Raw genomic sequence first — 19811 nt, 5'->3', positions numbered from 1 at the left:
CATGTCGACTTTCATGTCTTGAACTGTTTTCATCACGTCCCTCACTGTTCCTTTGTGTTTTCATAGACGTCCTTAAGGGTTTTTCCACATCCTCTGTAAGGTCCTTAAACATATTCAGAACTGCTGCTTTGAAGTCCTTGTGTTTCCATGCTGGGGTCTTGGCCTCTGGGTTTGTGATGACTGAGGTGATTTTAGGTGTTGATATCTGGTCTTTGTTGTGTGGGTGCTCTGTTGTTTGGTTTCTGTTGCCCTCTCTTGATCTTAGGAGAGTGTGGTGGTAGACTTCTGCAGTGCTTCTGCAGATTGATGGTGGCAAAGAGGAATAGAGGTGGGCTAGGAAAAAGGCTGAAGAGTTGCTCCAGGAAATAGCTAAGGGGATCCTGTCTACATCAAGTGATGGGGTCCCCAGGAAGTTGGAGGTATGATAGAAAGTGGGCCTTCTGTAAGTAGGTTGACCTAAGGCACAGAAGAATCTGGAGAGACAGGCTTGAATGGGCTGGGGGACCCTGGTTCTGAAGCAAGAGTTGAAGTCTCCAGTGAATGGAGCTGAGGTGGGAGAAGGGGACTTGTATGCAGGTTGTTATATATCTGAGGGTGAGAGTGGAGAGATCATAATGGAGGACAGGAAGGAGAGTGTGACTCCCCTATCTGAGTCCCTGCCAGATGTAGCCACTGGGGTCCCGGGTACAAAGAGCTTCTTGGTATTGGGGGCTGACAGGAAGGAATGGGGAAAGGCTAGAAGTGTGTTGGGGGTGGGGTGGGAAGTGAGATGATCCACAGGAAGAGGAAAGCTGGGTCTGCTGCAAGGTTTAGCATGGTCCCCAGGTAAGGAAGTAGGACTGAGGGACAGGCTCCTGCAAGCAGGCTGTTACAGGGCTGGGGGTGAGGAGAGAAAGTGTAATGGAGGGCATGAAGGACAGTGCAAGTCTCCCACTGGAGTCCAGTGTGGGTTTCAAGTAGAGAGCTTTTATACATATAGGCTTCAGACACAGATGGATGGAAGAAGGAGGAAACCTGGGTCTGTTGCAAGGTTCCAGGAGTCCCCATGGAATGGAGGGAGTAGGGCGTGAGGAGAGGGCCCTTCAAGCCTGTTACATCCTTTGAAAATGGTATCGTTTACTCTTTTTGTAAATGTCTAAGCTAAAACAATAGCAATAGTTCGTGTATTTTCCCCTTTAATCTCCTATGAGAATTTGTGTGTTTTTTATCTCTCTGTGTGCCTATTTCTCTCTGTCTCTCTCTCTTTGTCTCTTTTGTCTCTGTCTCTGTCCCTACATCTTTCTTTCTCTCTCCATCTCTCTTTTTTTTTGAAACAGGGTTTCTCTGTGTAACAGCTCTGGATGGTCTGGAACTCACTCTGTAGACCAGGCTGGCCTTTAACTCAGATGTGCCTGAGAATTAATTGCCCGTGCTGAGAATTAACTCTTAAACGTTAACATGTCAGCTAGAGTGAGCTGAAATAAGAAGCTTCCCTAATAGTTTTTCTTTCAGAGGCAGCAGAAGAAAGAGCTATGGAGTTGGGACTATGAGTCAGAGACATAGTCTCTGCACTGTGTTTACAACTTCATCTTAAGGGCTGGTAAGATGGCTAAGCAAGTAAAGGCTCCTCCCCCAAAGACTGATAATCTGAGTTCAGTTCCTGGATGGACTAACTCCACATCTTGTCCTTTGGCTTCTACACACACCTGCTGTGGTTCACAAGGAGACACAAACAAGTGCAAATGGAAAGTCAGTAGAGAAAGGCATAATATGATAATAATGTTCATATACTTATACACGCACATTTACACAACTGTTTTTAGAGTAGACACACCAGAATGGTAACATATGCTATACATAAGGAAAACCCAATTTGATGCAAAAATGGACCATAGCAGGTACACAAGTTCTTTACTTTTCAGAATTCCACAGGTAGATGAAGTTTTGCTGAATGCCTTGTTTTAGTTTATTTGATTAGAGGATGATTTTAGTGGCTGAAGCAAGAGTTAATGCTGGGGTAGTGTTATGGGTCATTGAGGTGTGATGTTTATTGAAGGCTCCTTTCCAGAGGGTCACTGAGGGCCAGACATCCTCTTTTCCATGTTTCAGAAGGGCCCGACTCTAAAGTGGATGTGGCATAGCTCAAGATATGGCGTGACCAAGCTCTTATGTCCATCTCCCTGAGGAGTTCTTGGAGTTCCTTCCACTCCAGAAATGGGATATGTTCTTCTCCTATGACTCTCTGTGAGGCAGATGTATGTCTTGGGGTCAGATGCCTGAAACTTCTGTTAGGGGCCTTGTCCCTCATTAGGAGAGTGGGCTGGAGGGCACATTTGTCTCCTCTCTAACAGAACTGATGCAGCTACATTGTTTTGCCTTCATCGGGCCAGTCTTCATAGATTCAGACAAAAAGGAACAGGACAAGAGCATTCACATAGAATTAGAATACCCAGGTAGGTTCAGAACAGACACGCTGTTTAAAAAGTGAGGGCAGATTGTCACTTCCCAGGATCTAAGGACAGAGCAGAGCAGGCTTTGGCTAAAGATCATATTTAAACAAGCCCCAAAGCCTCTGATTCAGTTCGGCATATCTTTTTTCCTAAGTCACATTCCTTGCACATCCAAGGGAGAGAGTGCCAGTGCTGTGTTCACCCCAGGTGTGGAATCCTGAGCTCACAGGAGGAGAGAGCTTCTGCATGGTGTCTGGAGTCTGGTGCCTGTGCAGCTTTAGGTGTGAGGAGAAGAGACTCCCACATGACAGCAATCCTAAATGCATATGTATCTTACCCAACACTCTTTACAAAATGGGTTCAAATACACAGGGTCCACTTTCCTATTCAAGGGGTTCTTAGAAGCAAGCAATCTTCATAATCTTAGAAACTGGAAAAGGTAAATGAGAAGAATAGCATTCCTAACCACAATTTACCACAACTTTCCAATCACAAACCCAGTAGCACAGCTTCCTTCCCAATAAGGTCATGCTGGAGCCCATTGCCCATTCTCTTGATCAATATCCCTCATAGGCAGTTGGTACTACCGTGCTTGAAAAGGGGGAATCTCCTCATCCCCCACCCCCAACTGTAGCTGAAGTTTCTCCAGTTCTGCCTGGGCCATGGTCAGGACTAATCTCTCTTACCCGCCAGTCCTGCAGCAGCTCAGACCCAGCTGAGTAAATACACAGAGACTTATATTGCTTATACACTGTATGGCCATGGCAGGCTTCTTGTTATCTAATTCTTCTATCTTAAATTAACCCATTTCTATTAATCTATACTTTGGCACGTGGCTCGTGGCTTGCCGGTACTTTACATCCTGTTCCTCATTGTGGCAGCTGGAAGCATCTCCTCCACTCCACCTTCCTGTTCCCTCAGTTCTCCTCGCTGCTAGTCCCGCCTATACTTCCTGCCTGGCTACTGGCCAATCAGTGTTTTATTTATCAGTCAATCATAGCAATACATTCACAGCATAGGGAACATCCCACAGCACTTCCCTTTTTCTTTTTTTTCAAAAAGGAAGGTTTTAACTTTAACATAGTAAAATTATATATGACAAAACAATTATCAAGCAAGCATTACAGTTACAATATCTACTCTATTTATAATATCTAGTCTATTTGTATTTGGCAAAATTAAAGAAGATATCCTATCTATCTTACATTTGTGAGTCTAAGATTTCATATCTAACTTACCTTTTATCATAACTAAGGAAATTATAACTATCTAGTCTTCAACTACATCAAAGACATCTGAAGGATATAATATTACCTGAGAAATGGGAGAAGGATGCAAGCAACTTTCAGGATCTTACGAAAGTAGACACAGACAGCTGGCAGCCAGGACAGTGATCCAAAGTTTTTCTGTAAAGTTGGGGCATCTGTCTTCAGCCCACATGCTTAGAGTACCTCAGTCACTTTTCTCTGTGTCCTGTAGAATGTCTGGCAGTTTCCTCTGTGAAGCAGGAACCTGAAGGACCATTTTGCCTAGCAAAGTTCAGTGGTCACCTTCCTACAGGTCCTGCCTGTCCAGTCGATACATTATTTTCAAGCAGACAAGGCAAGAACAGTTTGTTGCCCAAATGGCTATTTTTGCCAAGAAGATAAACTCCATATGGAGTGTCTTAGATGCCTATCCTCCTTTCTGAAGTAAATCTGTGCTGCCAGGAGCAGACATGTCTCATTGTCCAGAAAGTCTAAATTTTTAAAAACATTTTAAATGTCATATTCTGTGGGTCTTTGAAGTATTTGAAGATTACCTATCTATCTGAAATATATCTATGTATACCTAGAAAACTTAACATGATCTATAAATTTGACTATCATAGAATACTAACTATTCCATTACAATTTAAATGAGTTGTATAAACATAATACCTTAAACAAGAGTAAAAATACACATACAGTATAACAAAATTAACTTTAAATTTGTATCAATAAACTAAAATCCATAGCAATGTAAAACATTTTTAAACAAGTTGCTCTTTAAAAGTAAGTTCAATAATCTACCCCTTTATCTTATCATTATCTATACTGTCCCCTTTTGTTCTTTAGAAAGAGATTGTATTTATAATCAACCTGTTTTAAATAAAAATATTGGTTTTTCTCTGTCTCTTCTGATATAGGACAAAAGAATATCTTAATCCTTTTTTTTTTTGGCAATATGCTTGGATTTAGAGAAGGAGTGAGCCAATTCTATCTCCAAAGCCAGCTTGGGAATTTGGGCTTAGCTTTTCTTACTACTTCCTGCTGGAGGAGGGCACTGTATCTTATGGGGACATAAAGAAAATTTTAGGATTATGGAGTAGTCTGTGAAAGTGTATTGTCTGAACCAATTGCCTTGAAGCCAATTTTGGATGTTGGAACCACTGGGCCATGGTGTCATCAGAGACCTTTCAGAGGGTTTTGGCTGGTCAAACCTGATATATCTTAATCTGGAACAAATCCATAACCTCTGGCTTTCTGTGGAAACAAAAGCAGAGTCTCTTTTCCAAAGCAACATATCCTTATATCTAAATTTTGAAGTCAAGGTAACTTTAAAACATATATATTGCCTTAACTCAACAGCTTTTACAATCAAATGTCTTTCTGCAGTTAAGAATATCAAAGACAACATAATCCAGATTCTCTGTGTGATATCCATCTTTAGGTGCCTTATTTGTTATATTAATTTTACTGTCTCTTTAAAGACTTTATTTTTAAAAACTATCTATTTCTTTATATAACAATATAACTGCATATATTTCTTTTTTTCTCTTTCAAGGCTACGAACATTTTTACACACATTGTAAACTATTCTATCTGAACCTATCTAATTGTGAGCCCATTGTTTTAAACTGCAGCGATTAGTACTGAAGCAGAAGTCTTGGCTGTTAGCTCCACGCAATTTAGCTTTTCAGCTTGGTGGAGATAATTCACCACCAGCGCTGGGAGCCATAGTGGATCTATGCTTCTATCCAAGAAGCATGGAACCCAGAACCACTTTTTTTTGTTTTGTACTAGCAAAGGCTAAATCCACCACACAGCATAATGTGTGGCTTGGAGGCGCCTCATTCCCGCCATGCTGCAGGTCAACCATGCACACACCAGGAACCCACCATATAGTAGCTCAAACCGGTAGGCTGCTGCTAACTTGAGAAAAACAACTAGGAAGCTGTTTTTAACTCCGTTTTACAATCTTCTTTCTCAGGTTTTAGGTAGAAACTATTGGCAACCCATTGGGCGCTACCCACCAACTGCTGGGAATCCAGGATTATTGAAACAAAGTTACTCTCTACTGTCTAGGCTTGTAAAAAACTGGTCCCCTGAGTCAGATATCTGAGGCCCATTTCTCTGTGCATCAGAAAGAGAAAACTATGAGGCATTAGCTGGTAAAGGGGAGTGGGTTTTTTCATAGTTCTGTCTAGACCAAGGGAGAGAAACTTTCTTAGCCTCTATCCACTGTTCTCATACTGGCAATTTTATAGGAAACCTGGAACATAAACCACCAAACAGACAAGTGTAGATTTAGCTGTGAGAAAAACTGTAACTCTGAATATCCACTAGAGGACGCCTCCTCCCAGCTCTTTCCCTGGCCCTGGGGAATCTCCTGGAGAAACTGTGGCATTCTTACTGCCAGTCCCTATTACATAAAGTACAGTCATCTAGTCATCTAGTGCACTTCACAGGACAGCGGCCAGGGATGAGTCTCCTGTCCCTAATCTGGCCCCCATTTTCCTCAATCCACCTCAGAACCCTATTTATTTCTGATCCCAGCATGGCCTTGCCTGGTCATGGAAGGGAAATAGAAGACTAAAACAACTTGTGCAGATGATGTATTAACCAATATTTATTGATCCTTTGATTGAGCTCTATAAAGCAAAGAAAAATTTGCAGAGATGTAAATGTTTTTAGTGGGGGGATGAAACCAATGGAGAGAGCTCTAAGGGGCAAGAGGCGCTGATCGTTTGGAAGTTTGAGCTGAGACACAGCAGCCCTGTGTCCCTGGGCAGGTGCTGAGGGAAGAAAGCCTGTGTCTGGGCCAGTGACGGGCAAAGCATCTGGTGACTTGAGGAAGACACCAAGTTGCTCTCTGTGTCAAAGGGAGGCAGCAGCACCTTGGTTGTTCCTCTGTCCCTTCTCGAGGATCTGACAACTACCAACTGACAGCACCCAGGGCCATGTCCCTGCCATGGTCACATCACTGAGTCTTTGTGTTCAGTGTCCCCTTGTGCTGCTCCACTAGTGACCCGATCCACTGAGAAGTTTTCTGCCTGGCTTCCTCCCAGCTGACAGGTGGCTCATAGCCCAGATCTCTCTGAGCTTTCTTGTAGGAGAAGGTGAACACACTATTTGACAGGGTGACCAAGTGGCGGTTAAAAGGAGGCTGGTAACTGTAGATTGGACGCAGCAGGAAGCTCACAGTTTCCAGCAGGAAGGCAAGACAGTAGAGCATGGGCAGAGGAAGGTTCCAACTGGAATCCAGGTGGAAGCCCCAGTCCTTGCTCACAGTGCAGTTTAAATCATCATAGCTTTGGTGAGGGGTGTCATCTGAGATGTAGTAGAACTGACCTTGAATACTTGGTGACTTCTTGGGGTCTCGTAGGCCTCTGGCAGCAAGAATGTGTGCCCAGGCTGCATTTCCTACATACACTGGATTGGCTATAGAGAATTTGCCAGTAACACCCAGAATACCATTATTTTTGAGGGCCCTGATCATTGTAACATAAATGAATGGACTCTTTTCCCCATAGATATACATAGGCCTTAAGGCACAAGTATGCAAAGTGCCACCATTTTTTAGGCTGCACCCATTGGCTGCCAGCACTGCCTTCTCAGCCATCTTTTTACTATACGGGTAGGGATCAGGCCATATAGTTTCACGTTGTTCTTCCTCATGGCCATTCAGGACGATTTCCTTGTAGGAATTGGGACCCGCAACATCAACTGAGCTGGTGTAGATGAAGGCTGGCACACTAGCTTGGACACAGGCTTCCAACAGGTTCTGGGTACCTAATCACAGAGAATACACTGTCAGTCTTAGGAGATAGATAATTAAGGGGGTTCACCATGTGCACAGCTTCATGGTTATTTTCATCTTCTGGCTAACAGAGCAACCTTTACAGACCAATGCACATTTCCTGTTCTCTAAACTCACAGCTACCTTGCTATGATCTGGGGACAACAGGTAGTTCTAGAGAACAAGAGTCTCTAGGCACTTGTGTTCACAGCCCTGTGTGTGTTTATGTGCATGAATATGTGAAACTGGGTGTCCTTTAGTGTCCAAAGCCCCTAAGGCTTCTTGTTTATCCAATTTGAATATGTCTATGATATAATTATAATTTTATGCATATAAATTCATGTGTTTTAGATGTACAAAAGCAGAAGATCATATTCTTTTTAACTAATTAAAACTATTTTAACACAAATAGCTCTTTTTAACTAAGAATTGTTCAAGAATTAACATCATCCAAGCTCAAATCCACTTGTATACAGGTCATAATATGTTACACAGACATTTCATAGCTACAGGGTTTTTGTCATTAGATAAGAATAAAACTGTCTAAAGACAACTAGTCTGAGTCAGGGAACAAATGATTATTGGGTTTGGGGAGAAGTGAAGATACAACTGTGTGCCTGAGTGCATACACAACGGTAAAGCACTCTTGGTTCCATCTATGACTTTATTGACTTAGTTGTACAAAGTAGAGGGGATAAATATTCTTTTAGTTTTCATCTTGGATCCCAGCACTGACTGATGTCATCTCTTCCTCTTGGAAGAAAACTAAAAGGGACTGTGTGTTTCCTGCTGGGAATTCCTGTCATGGCAGACCCTTGTCAGGCTGAAAGCTCTCTCAAAACTAATAGCATGTAGGTCTTGTCTATGTCTGACCAAAAGGAGGAAAGTGTGGATGGTTGTCAACTGCCTGGAGTTGGAATCCTGTCTCCTTGGAAGGGACGACCACAAAAGAGCTTTCCTTGAAGTTGGAGTGACATAGATGTGACCTCACATCCTAGGCCACATACTTTCTACCTGCTGGGCCTTAGCCATGTAATAGCCCTGAAATCTTCAAGCTGGGTCTGGTGAGCACAGCATTAGAATCAGAGCATGGCAGGTCTTCTGTGGTGAGAGAATCCCTTCCTGATCTGTGTGGACATTTTCAACCTCGCAACTTTCACCTTGTGTCCAGATACTGTACCTTTAAGATTAACATCCAGGATGGTCTGTTTGGGAATGGCCCCCTGAACATCAATGACAGCAGCAGTGTGAATGACAACAGAAATGCCCTGGCAGGCTCTCCTCAGGTACTGGGCATCCAGAATGTCTCCTTCTAGCAGTGTCACCTTGGTCTTTGTCTGTAGGTCTGTGGAACACAAGACAGGTCATTGGGAAACTTTTCTGTGGGCTGGGATGTTTCCTGTACACAGGTACCAGTTTCTGAGTTCATGAAAAATTGTCAGAGTGGGGGAAATCTTTGAGAGGAGGCCTGATATAAGGAAGGAAGATGCATTCTTTCCCATGGCAGAAAACAAATCAGATTAGGAAGCAATGAAATGTGCCTGGGGCATGAACCTGTGCAGAAGAGTGGTGGGAAATTGATCCATTCATCAAAGAGACTCAGGAGGTAATGATGGTGGCTGGGTAGAAGGGAGATTAGCAGATGGAATGTCTGTTTCAGTATTATGATGAGGAAGACCCTGTTTCCAGCAGTGGGATCAGAGAGAGAAGCCACATGGTTATGAATCTCAGCCAGAGTTTAGTATTTTCTGAGTCTGTGCTGAACCAAAAAGGAAGAGTTAACACAGTACCACTCGATGGGCATACATGACTCATGGAGAGTGAAGGAACTAACAATAAAAATAGGATGGGATCACATAGGTAGATAGTAGAACATCGTCTCTGAGATATTATCAAAAAACTACATGTCTATGCTGTAACTGAGGCCTTCCAGGGAATCCCTTACAGCCATCTACCCAAGGCAGTGGGTACAATGCCAGTATCTTTTGGTTCCTATGGAACCTACAAATAGCACTGCCTATAATTTTGTCATTCAACTCACAAAATGCCCGTGTCCCACATGCGTTTTTTCCCCAGTACCCTACATTTGCTTTGGCTTCTTAATTCTCACCCAGGTTTTGGAGTTTCATTCCTTTCTGCCCACACTTTGTAGAGACTGGTCCTCTAGGCCAGAATTAGTAGATGAACTTTGTGGGTTATCAGCAATCTGTGGACACAGTTATGGCTACACTGACTGAGGACACCTCCCTTGACCTGTCTCTACCTGTGCTACTAGCCTATTCTCTGGGGATGCTTGCAATCAATTTATCAGAGGCAGATTGAAGTCATTCCACTCAACTGAAATTATCAATGAGGCTGAACAACAGTGAGAAGGATAGCAGAAATCCATGGCTGAGGAAACATCTCTAGAGACACAAATAGAATGGCTTCCCACTTACTCTCTTCTAAGTGTGTCCTATCCATGTCCCCTCCACTCCTTATATAACTCCAGGAAAGCCCTGAAGTAGAGGGAGGCAAACAAGGTACTGCTCACAGGGAATCAGGTACCTGTATGAGGGTTGAATTCATGGCTTATGATCCTATCTGCCCATTCTGTCCTTCTTCTCCTTTGCCTTTGATTTTTACAGACTGGTTCAGGGATGTCGCTATGAATAGAAAAGAGGAATCCTGATGTATATTGTAGTAGACTCTAATCCATGAGCTTTTTGGGAACCCAGAGATCACAGGAGAGTCCTCTTAGAGAGTTTGTTGGTGGAGCCATAGCTGCACCCTTATCTAGAACACCTGGATGTGGCAAATGTTTGCACAGCAACATGGTGGAGTATTGCTGTCATGCGAACAGTGTCAGAAAGAGACCCAAAGAAGCTCCTACCCACACTGAATGTGAGGAATATAAAGGCTATAGAAAGATTTCTGGGGTTCCCATTCAGTTTGTTTATTTTAGCTTTCATATTTGGGTAAACCATTTATCCTCTGCACCTATTAATCTACATTCCAGGAATTTTAAACTGAGCTAATGATATGTCACCGCAGTATGTACCACGGAGCCTGGCACAGAAAGCGCATTTATTTTTATGCAGGGCCCTCTCTACCTCTATCCCTACAGTACTCAACTATTGTGCTATTCCTCCAGTTCAAGCCTTGGCTATTTGCAAGTATTGCTTAGACATCGGGACTCTAACGAATAGAATTGGCTTTGTGTTAACATTGAGTTTCTGGAGGCAGCACTCAGAATGATAGAGGAGGAACTTGACATTTGAAGAAGTCAGAAACAAAGACAGAGTAGAGGGGGAGTGTTGTCTCAAGGGCCATGGAGGGTCCTGTGTGCAGGGCAGATCTCTAGGTAGAGTGCACTTATCCTTGAAGCCAAGGACGGGGCATAGAGCTAGCTTGAGTCACATACAGACGATGGGAGGACTGCTCAGCCATGAGTTGGTCCCTGGACAAAATAATGGAGTGTAAGTGAGGGAACCTTTTGCTTGGTCTGTGATCCTCATTAATTGGATGCTGCTGCTATAGTCATCTTTGTTATCCCAACTCAAAGTCCTTGCTGTCCAGGTGAGTGAGCATCCTTTCCTCCAAGTCCTGCAAAGTTCTTATAATGACCTGGAGGTTGAAAAGGTGGTAAAAATATCCCATGAAACCAGCTGGTCCAGTTGTAACTGAGATAACAAATCGCTGAAGGAATTATGGCCTGCCCCAGTGCCTTCTGCAATATTATCCTTAGTGATGATAAACTCCGTTGAGGAATGGAGAGAAATACGCAAGAACAGTCCAGGTGAGGTATGAACAGTCCTGCTCATATTGGCATTGTGTTGGTCCCTTGCTGTGACCTCATGCATTTCCTCAGAAATTCACTTTCTCAATCTTATTTTCTATCTCTGTTTTTTCCTGTCTATCACTTTCTTACTCTGTCTCTCTAAATTTCTCTCCCTTTTTTATTTTTCATTTCTTTTATTTGACATATACTCAAAATGCTAAATGAAGGACCACAAAAGATGAAAAAAAAAAAAAAAACAGAACCACCTCCCTCTGCCCCCACCCTGCCCACACAGAGCAAACCAGAACAAAACAACTGGAACAGTAGCAGTTAGGACAGAGGGAGCTTGTACTGAACCCACTAGCTTAACGATCGTTATGGCTAATACCCAGCAATTGGCAAGTCCACATTAAAGAGCTCCAGGAAAGGGAGAGAGAAATCGTCAGTTCAAATTCAGCCTCCCCTAACTGTACAGTGTCTTTTATGCTGTGTGGTCTGATTCCCCCTGATGAATGTGGACATGGTGCTGTGTTATGACAGCAAGTGTCCTTATTTACTTAACAGTTCAGAAGCCCTCCCTGCATCAGTCAGCAATTGTTATGCTGAATTGGAATTTTATACCAAATCCTCAAGTTGACTTACTGAAGAATTCCTCCCTGGTTTCTGGTCTGAAGACCTTGTCCAGAACTCTGACCTCCTCCAGATCCTTCTCCTGTACCAGCAAGTGGACAATCCTTTGCCCTAGAAATCCTCCTGCCCCAGTCACCAGGCAGCTCCACCCAGGCATGGTCAACACAGGCAGCAGATCCAGTGAGAGCAGGGGTAATGTAGGGTGATTCTGAAGATGCCTAGAAAGAGACGGCCAGGGATTACTCAAGCTTAATTTCTCCCACCAACCTCTCATAACACAGATCATAAGACATGGTACAATTTCTCCATAGCACTATCAATGTATTTCGATGTGTACCCAGAAACTGTTAGACCCGCAGGGTCTCTTTTCCCCAAGATATCTCCTGTAACCTGATATCTGTTGCCCGCCCAGGCAATTTCACCTGTGCTTCAGAAATGGCCACAAACTTACTGCACACGATCAAGTTACATAAGCAGTTCATGGAACTCAGAAAAATGTTTGCTTGTTGGCTACAAAAGGTGAGGCACAAAGGAAGGGTCGAGAGATCCCGTGCCTCGAGGTCTATACCTCCAGAAAATTCTATAGGTTCATTGTCCCAGAACCACAATGGACCTATTATCAGGCAACTCTTTGGAGATTGCATTTATGGGCATTCTTGAACCATTTACAATTTTAGTGAACTGTGATAGGACACAAGTTTATCTAAGTGCCATCAAATGGGATAGGTGATCCAGTAAGTCCTGTTTTTTAAAATTTCTCCGCATTCCTTCCTTGAGTTTGCAGGGCAGAAGTCATTTGGAATAAGAAGGCTCTGTCAAATCAGCCACAGGCCATTTTGGAGTGAGATTTGAATCACATACAATAGAGGAGAAGCAATTTAGATGATAATATTAAAATCCACAGCCTGTTTTTTTTTTTTTTTTAAACACAAACTCCTAAATCCCTCATACCAAACAGATACATAACTCAAGAAATCGCCACATCAACGGAATTCTGGTCAACCTTTATTAGCAAGTACTGTGCTTTATACTATATGAATATGTCTTCCAAATCAAGTCAGATACCACACTTCCTTTTCGATCACATCAGGTTACAAAGCAAGGTAACACTTTGGCAAGCCTAAACTTTCATCTTCTCAGGCATCTGGTATAACTGGGCTATGAAATAATGTTGTTTCTTCCTCTAGTCTTACTGGAGGTACAAGATACCCTTTAAGGTAGAGTGCAGTTATTTCCTTCTGTTCTCTCAGGGGCTCACATTTTCTCCCAACTCATCAACACTCAAACATTTTCATGCTTGGAAGGGGCATTAGGTGATAACACTGTCCCATCTAGGCTGCATGCAGCAAGGCTAGAATACTAAATAACCACTCTCCCACACAGTAGTAGGGTTAGCTACATCTTGTAGAACTAGTGGGCTATCTGGACCACTAGCCAATATAGCAGCATTCACTGTTAACCCCAACACCCCCCAGCCCCCAAACCCCGAGGAGGACTGACAGAAGTATCCATGGGCACTGTTTCTAGCATAGCACTTTCAGTTATTTGAATTCTGGTCCTCAGACCAGAGTCTTGGTGCATTGGGAGGTGATCTTTGAAGAGATATGAAAAGCAAAATGTTACACAGTCACACACAATTACACACATATGCACACACTTCTCTGGCTTGCATGGCTACTGTTTTACACATCAGGCTGGAGAAAGATTTCTTTATTAGATTCAATTTCTGCTCCCTCAGAAGCAGATAAAAGAGATAAGAACTTGAAGGAAAGGTTTCGTAAAGACCCCTCTTCTGTGAACTTTGTCCTTATCCCATCACCGTTTCTACTTGGCCTCCACTAAGACTTCAGCATCACATTTTGGTCTAAGAGGACCTCATCAGGGAGGGCTGCTCACCTAGAGGCTACACCCTTCTCAACCAACACTAAAGAAAATGTGGTTCAGCTTATCACATAATGCCGGTTTAAACACTTCAAGTTTGAAACCTTATTGGCTCTTATATTTTAATGTTTTGGTGCCAAGTTAATGACCTGAGTGTCCTTTATCCAGCCCACTAGTCTGCTCCCCCACTGGGGGATAACCTAGTGTTAGTTTTTACCAGGTAGAGCCTGCTTTCTGTGGCCATGGGTCCTGTATGAACCCTGGTGTGTTGGCCACTGCACAGCTTTCAAAACCGAATTGCTCTTCTTAACCGGCTACTCTCACAATCCATTTGGATTACACAAATGAAAGATTTCCTTCACATTATGCTTTCCTGCTTCCACCATTTCTTGCTATTACCTTTCCCTTTAAAGGAATATTTTTGGTGACCAAGGAACAGAAAGATTACCCCTGTAGTTCTTGTGTAATTTTCCTTGGAGGCCCTGCTGATGGTAGAAGGCTGAGGTCAAACACATGGAGTTCTGAGCTCTGTCTAGCATCAGTCTGACCCACTGTTCTTGGTCTATTATTTTCATGTTGGGCATCCTCTGCAGCAGTCTGACCCAGCACTGTCTGTTAACAATGGCCAATAATGGACTGTTTCAGTCCTTTCTTATGAGTTTGTATGTTTCTGGGCACACAGGGGCACAATTCTCCAGATGTTGTAGCCATCTCTAAGTTGCAGGGATAATTTTTAATAAATGTTTGTAAGATTGAGCCTTCAGGAAGCGAAAGGGGAATAAAAAAGGGCTGTCTATAACCATGTGCTTCCCAGGCTCCTCTCAGGATATAATATCTATATTTGTCGCCCTAATATATTGAATTTTCTTTGATATATTGATATTGTATATCAACAAAAGAGGAGGGCAATTATCCATGACAGTGAGCAATCATTTTCTGAGAATCACTTTGTGACATTAAGCACCAAGGACTTCCTTGGGGACACTGACAAACCTAGACTCAGACAATGATCTTTACAAGCATCGCTTAATCATGTTTACCTGTGGCTCCTATGGCAGCTCTCTCTGTTTACCGTAAGCCAAAGCAGAACCATGAAGACAGACTTGGGGTCCCTGAACACCCCTGTCTGCTTTTGATCCTCCTGGAGCCACGTTGAAGAGATTCTCCCCCACACCTCTGCTTTAGCAATTCCTTGTTTCTTTAATTGGTATGTCAGGATGGCTGCTCCAGTCTAGGCTTTTAACTTAGAAGTTCTGGTTACAAAATTCAGTGATGGTAGAATATACCCTTCCCAATAGCCTGCTGGGCAGTTAGTAGTAGTATAGTATAGGCAGATAGCTGGTGTGTTTTAGTCAGCGGTCTATAGAGGAACAGAACCAAGAGGATTTATATCTATCTGTCTGTCTTCTGTCTTTCTGTCTCTCAGAATTTATTAAATCAGCTTTAACGTAGTAAGAACAGCTAAATCACACCTCAGAAACTAGTGCTTACTTGGTCCTTGAGGCTAAATACCCCAACCATTGGAATAGTCCCACAATAAGTGTTCCTCGCTGTGGGGAGACAAATTGTACTTACTCAGCCACAGGGCCAGTGGGTCAGTTGTCACAAGTTGGCACTGGAAGTGTGGAAGGTTTCTGAGACCAGCTGGTCCCTAGTCCACGATGCAAGCTTGGAGAAGCTGGTGTCTTCTATCTGCAAAGGAGCCAGCAGCAGCACCACAAACCAACTCCAATGCAAGAGAGATCCAAAGCCAGCAACAGGCTAGATTTTTTTTCTGAACTGGACGTTTTTTATCTGGGCTGCTTCCAGAGTTTGCCGCCCACTTTTAGGGTGGGGCTTCCCACATCAATCAAGGTCATCAGGGCACTTTGTTGAGTGATTCTCTTTTGTGACGAATTGACACTAAAACGAATCATAATTAGGTGTCTCCTGTGTCAGAACCAGGTGAGGGGTCTTCTTTTGGGGGAAGGCTACTTTTGAGCAAAAGAGAACATCTTGTTCTATACCTAAGGACCAGTCTAAACTTAAAAGAGAAGAGATATGAAGCTAGAACATCTTGTAGGAAGGTGTCCCCATAAATGTGTGGGGAGAGTTTTCATTTGTTCTATGACATCTCATTTTATATCTTTAGCTATAGATAAATCTAACTGTGAAATATTAATACTGATGTTCAAAGCTTTTTTGTTTTCAGGGCTAAGGGTGGAGGCAGGCAGAGTGCTGCAAAGTTCACAAGTGGGACCAGCAGAGGGCTACAGCTGTGTTTCTGCTGACTGGGAGATAGCAGCAAGGATGGGCCACTGGGTTTCAAGAAAGTAAGAGAGGGCTGGTTGCTATCCTTGCACTGCGCCCTTTTACATTTGGGTATATTTTAGAGCAAGGAGGAGGTTATCAGACCTAGATAGAATTTTGAATGTTGACCATGACCACCAGTTAATGTCTCCTGCTCTAGTGGATAGTTCCATACTCATTCATGGACACTATCCAAAAAAGATACGGAGTTCAGGGGAAGTGTTGGGACAGGGTGCTTGAGGAGCATTTGGGGGGGGGGGGTTCGGTAAATGAGGGATGAATATGATCTTGCCTCACTGTACATACACATGAAATTCTCAAGAATCAAGAAAAATTAACATCAAAATTCACAATAAATAACAAAAATGACTATTTTAAAATCTAATTTCCTATCTAATTTTTATGTAAATTTTCACAAAAGTTTTAATAAAAACCCCTGGGCCCCACATAAAGATTTGTTGAAGTCCTTCTAATGTCCAAGTGTGAATGTCAAAAGGTAAGGACAAAAAAGAAAGCCAATGCTTGGGTCTTAGTCCTGGAAGGTTAGTCAGAATCCAGGGGAACACAGGTGCCTTTAAATACCACAGCTCCAGATTAAACGTTCCTTTTAATAACAGATGCAATTGAGACCCTAGAGGGTGAACACTAAACAGAATTCCCTCTGAGGAGGAAAACATCAGAACAAAAGTTCTCTCATGCTTTAATTAGGACACACACACACAAGGTAAATAAGACTTTGACCCATCCCTGAAGATGACAACTGATAGTTTACCCCCAACCCCCCAGTTTTGGCTAAATTAGCATTTAAAAGGTTAATTATTGGCCACCTATTTGACTTGAACATCGAGTACGAAAGAATAATGCCAACAACACCAAACAGTTATGATACTATGAAACAAGTGCTACCAGCCCCTCACTGAGGTTCCCAGATTGACCTCATTCAGTCAGGGGACCTAAAGACCCACAGGAGAGTCATTTAAATGACTGGTCTCAGCCATTTGAAAGGGACTTTACTAGGTGTTACTAACTAATGCAGTGGCTGTCAGACGCCATGAGTTTACTAGGGAGTTTCACCTGTGCACCGTCAGCATTTCTTTCAAGAAACAGCCAAAGCAAGCTGCAAGTGAGTCCCACCAGAGTACTAAACCAACGAAGTCCTTATACTTTCCCTTTAAAGGGGACCCTAGAGGCCAACTTCAGACAACTAAATATAAAGATCTGTGACACAGAGCTTCTGCCTCTAAAATTGCCCTGGTGGGAAGTGTCTTGGTGACATTTATGCTCTCCCTTACCCCAGGCAAATTCTTTCTTGATTGCCACAAAATTCTTTCCAGAATGCTCTGTCAAAATTAATTTTGTCTGGCTCTGAGTAAATGAGAGTCTAACTCTCTGTCTGATATTTCCCCCAAACCCTCCATGACAGCTCTGTCATTCACCCACATGCTCAACAGACTATGCCTAACCTTTACACAGACTTCAGAACATTCCCCTTAACTCCTACACGGTCAGACCCTAGACAATGCACTGGCAACCAGTGGGCTGCTGGGATGCACTAATTGATCATATCTAGATCTGTTCTATTTGCAGTCTGTTGCTTCAGAGGACCTTATGAGAAGCAAGCCCATAGGTGAATTTCTAAATGGTATTATTAAATAAGAAACACAGAGCCAAATATAGGGGTGAAAGCCTTAGAGATCAGGGAAATAGTGATAGCCATCAATCTTGCCTCTCCAGCTCTGCAGCTATCAAAATTGACTTACTTCCTGTCTACAAGTGCCTTTATTGCCTTGCTGTTCTGCCCTCTCATTGGCTCTTAGCCCACCTACCTCACTTCCTTGTCACTGCCTGTCTTACAGACCTCTGGGTCTCTATGTTTGGTACTGGGATAAAAAGCATCTGTCACCATGCTTGGCTATTCCCTAGTGTGTTACTACATTTCAGCACAAATAAATATCACCACACAAGCCAGTGAATTCTTCCTGCAACATGGCAGGCTCTTGCCAGCCTCTTCTCTTCTGAAGGGGTAGATTCTACTTACTTATTTATTTTTAATGCTAGGCATACTGCTGTGCCTCTTCTCATGTCCAGTTTTCACAACCCTTGTTTGGCTGCACATGGCCACGGCTCTTCCTCTTATCTAGTAGCATTTCTTACTCTTCTTATTCTACTGTACATTTTCAGTCCCTGACTCCTACAGTGAGTGACTAAGTTTTTCCTTTAAGAACTCAAAAGGCCTTCTGGCTAGACAAATCTAAGGTAGCTTGTCAGGATGGGTTTGGAAATGCTTGGTGTCTTAGTTACGGTTTCTACTGCTCTAATAAAACACCATGACTAAAAACAATTCAGTGAGGAAAGGGTTTATTTCAGTTGACAGTTCTGCATTGCAGTCTATCACTGAGAGAAGTCAGGGCAGATATTCAAACAGGGCAGGAACCTGGAGGCAGAAGCTGATGCAGAGGTCATGGAAGAGAGTTACTTATTGGCTTACTCTTCATGGCTTGCTTGGTCTGCTTTCTTATACCACCCAGGACCACCTGACCAAGAGTAGCACTGCCCAAAGTGAGCTGGGCACTCTTACATCAATTATCAGTCAATAAAATGCCCTCCCGACTTACCTACAGACCAACTGCTATGGAGCCATTTTCTTAATTTAAATTCCCTTTACCCACATTGTCGTAGCTTTGTGTCAATTTGACATGAAAACCAGCCAGCACACTTGGTTTGTGCTTTTGTCTCTTGATTTCTAGTTTACTTAACCATCTGATAACATTGGAATATTCTGTATTATGAAATATTACGCTACTTCTTTGGGATATCAACCATTACCATCAACACTGAAGACTGTTTCCCATCACTCAGATCTTCTTGAACTCTAAAGGATGTTACAGGCTAGCCTTTGATCTCTGGTGATGGTCATTTCCTCTCCTCTCCAAAATACTGCTGAGCCGTCTAGGCCTTAGAGCCCTACAAACTTATGTGGATCAACAACACCAGCTAGGAATCCAAGACCCATGCTCAGTTCTGAGCTTTTTCAGAAGATAGTTTTCATTCACATTCAATAACTTGATATTGGTGATGTACAGGTGGAAATGTAGAGGTAAGTCTCCAAAATAAAGCAAAATGCCTACGTTGTAACCATCAATCCAGGACCATTAATAGAGCCTTACTCTTTTTTTTTTTTTTTTTTTTTGTTTTTTCGAGACAGGGTCTCTCTGTGTAGCTTTGCGCCTTTCCTGGGACTCACTTGGTAGCCCAGGCTGGCCTCGAACTCACAGAGATCCGCCTGGCTTTGCCTCCCGAGTGCTGGGACTAAAGGCGTGCGCCACCACCGCCCGGCTGAGTCTTACTCTTAGTTAACCATCAGATCTTACACAGACATCCAGAGAGAAAATAAACACAGACAGGCAATAACTCCTGCAAATGCAACAATTATATATTTGAAATAATAAAAACCAACAACAATACTTAATGAGTCAAAAGGCAGAAATGGAGCTACATTAGTCAGTTAATTTTAGGAATTCTAAAGGAAGATTGTGTTTCAGGTTATAGGCTAATCTTTGTGGATGGATAAATAATCAGAACTAGGGGAGTGGTTTTGGCCATTTATGTGTACTGCTTAATAGGGACTCCTTCTTACACTGTCAATTATGGGCAGCTATGTTTAGGGAAACCTCAAATAACAAGGATGTGGGATAATTCAAGGTTCAAGTGGTCAAACCTAGGATGGACCTCCCAGATGAGCTGCTGGGTTTCCTTAAAGCGCAGCAGCACAGTACTATTTT

General features: G+C 42.8%; 1 protein-coding gene across 1 annotated transcript; it reads right to left on the bottom strand.

Moving 5' to 3' along the window:
- Nucleotides 1-6358: 6358 nt before the first annotated feature.
- On the bottom strand, nucleotides 6359-12071 carry LOC131912602 (3 beta-hydroxysteroid dehydrogenase/Delta 5-->4-isomerase type 1-like). Its single transcript, XM_059264912.1, has 3 exons — nucleotides 11872-12071; nucleotides 8650-8814; nucleotides 6359-7462 (listed from the first exon to the last, which is right to left on the bottom strand). The coding sequence occupies exons 1-3, from the start codon at nucleotides 12014-12016 to the stop codon at nucleotides 6651-6653; spliced, it is 1122 nt and encodes a 373-aa protein (XP_059120895.1). The 5' UTR covers nucleotides 12017-12071; the 3' UTR covers nucleotides 6359-6650.
- Between the last annotated feature and the right edge of the window lie 7740 nt (nucleotides 12072-19811).

Source organism: Peromyscus eremicus, chromosome 6 (genome assembly GCF_949786415.1).
Source record: "Peromyscus eremicus chromosome 6, PerEre_H2_v1, whole genome shotgun sequence".
Lineage (NCBI taxonomy): Eukaryota > Metazoa > Chordata > Mammalia > Rodentia > Cricetidae > Peromyscus > Peromyscus eremicus.
This window is presented reverse-complemented; position numbering and strand designations above follow the sequence as displayed.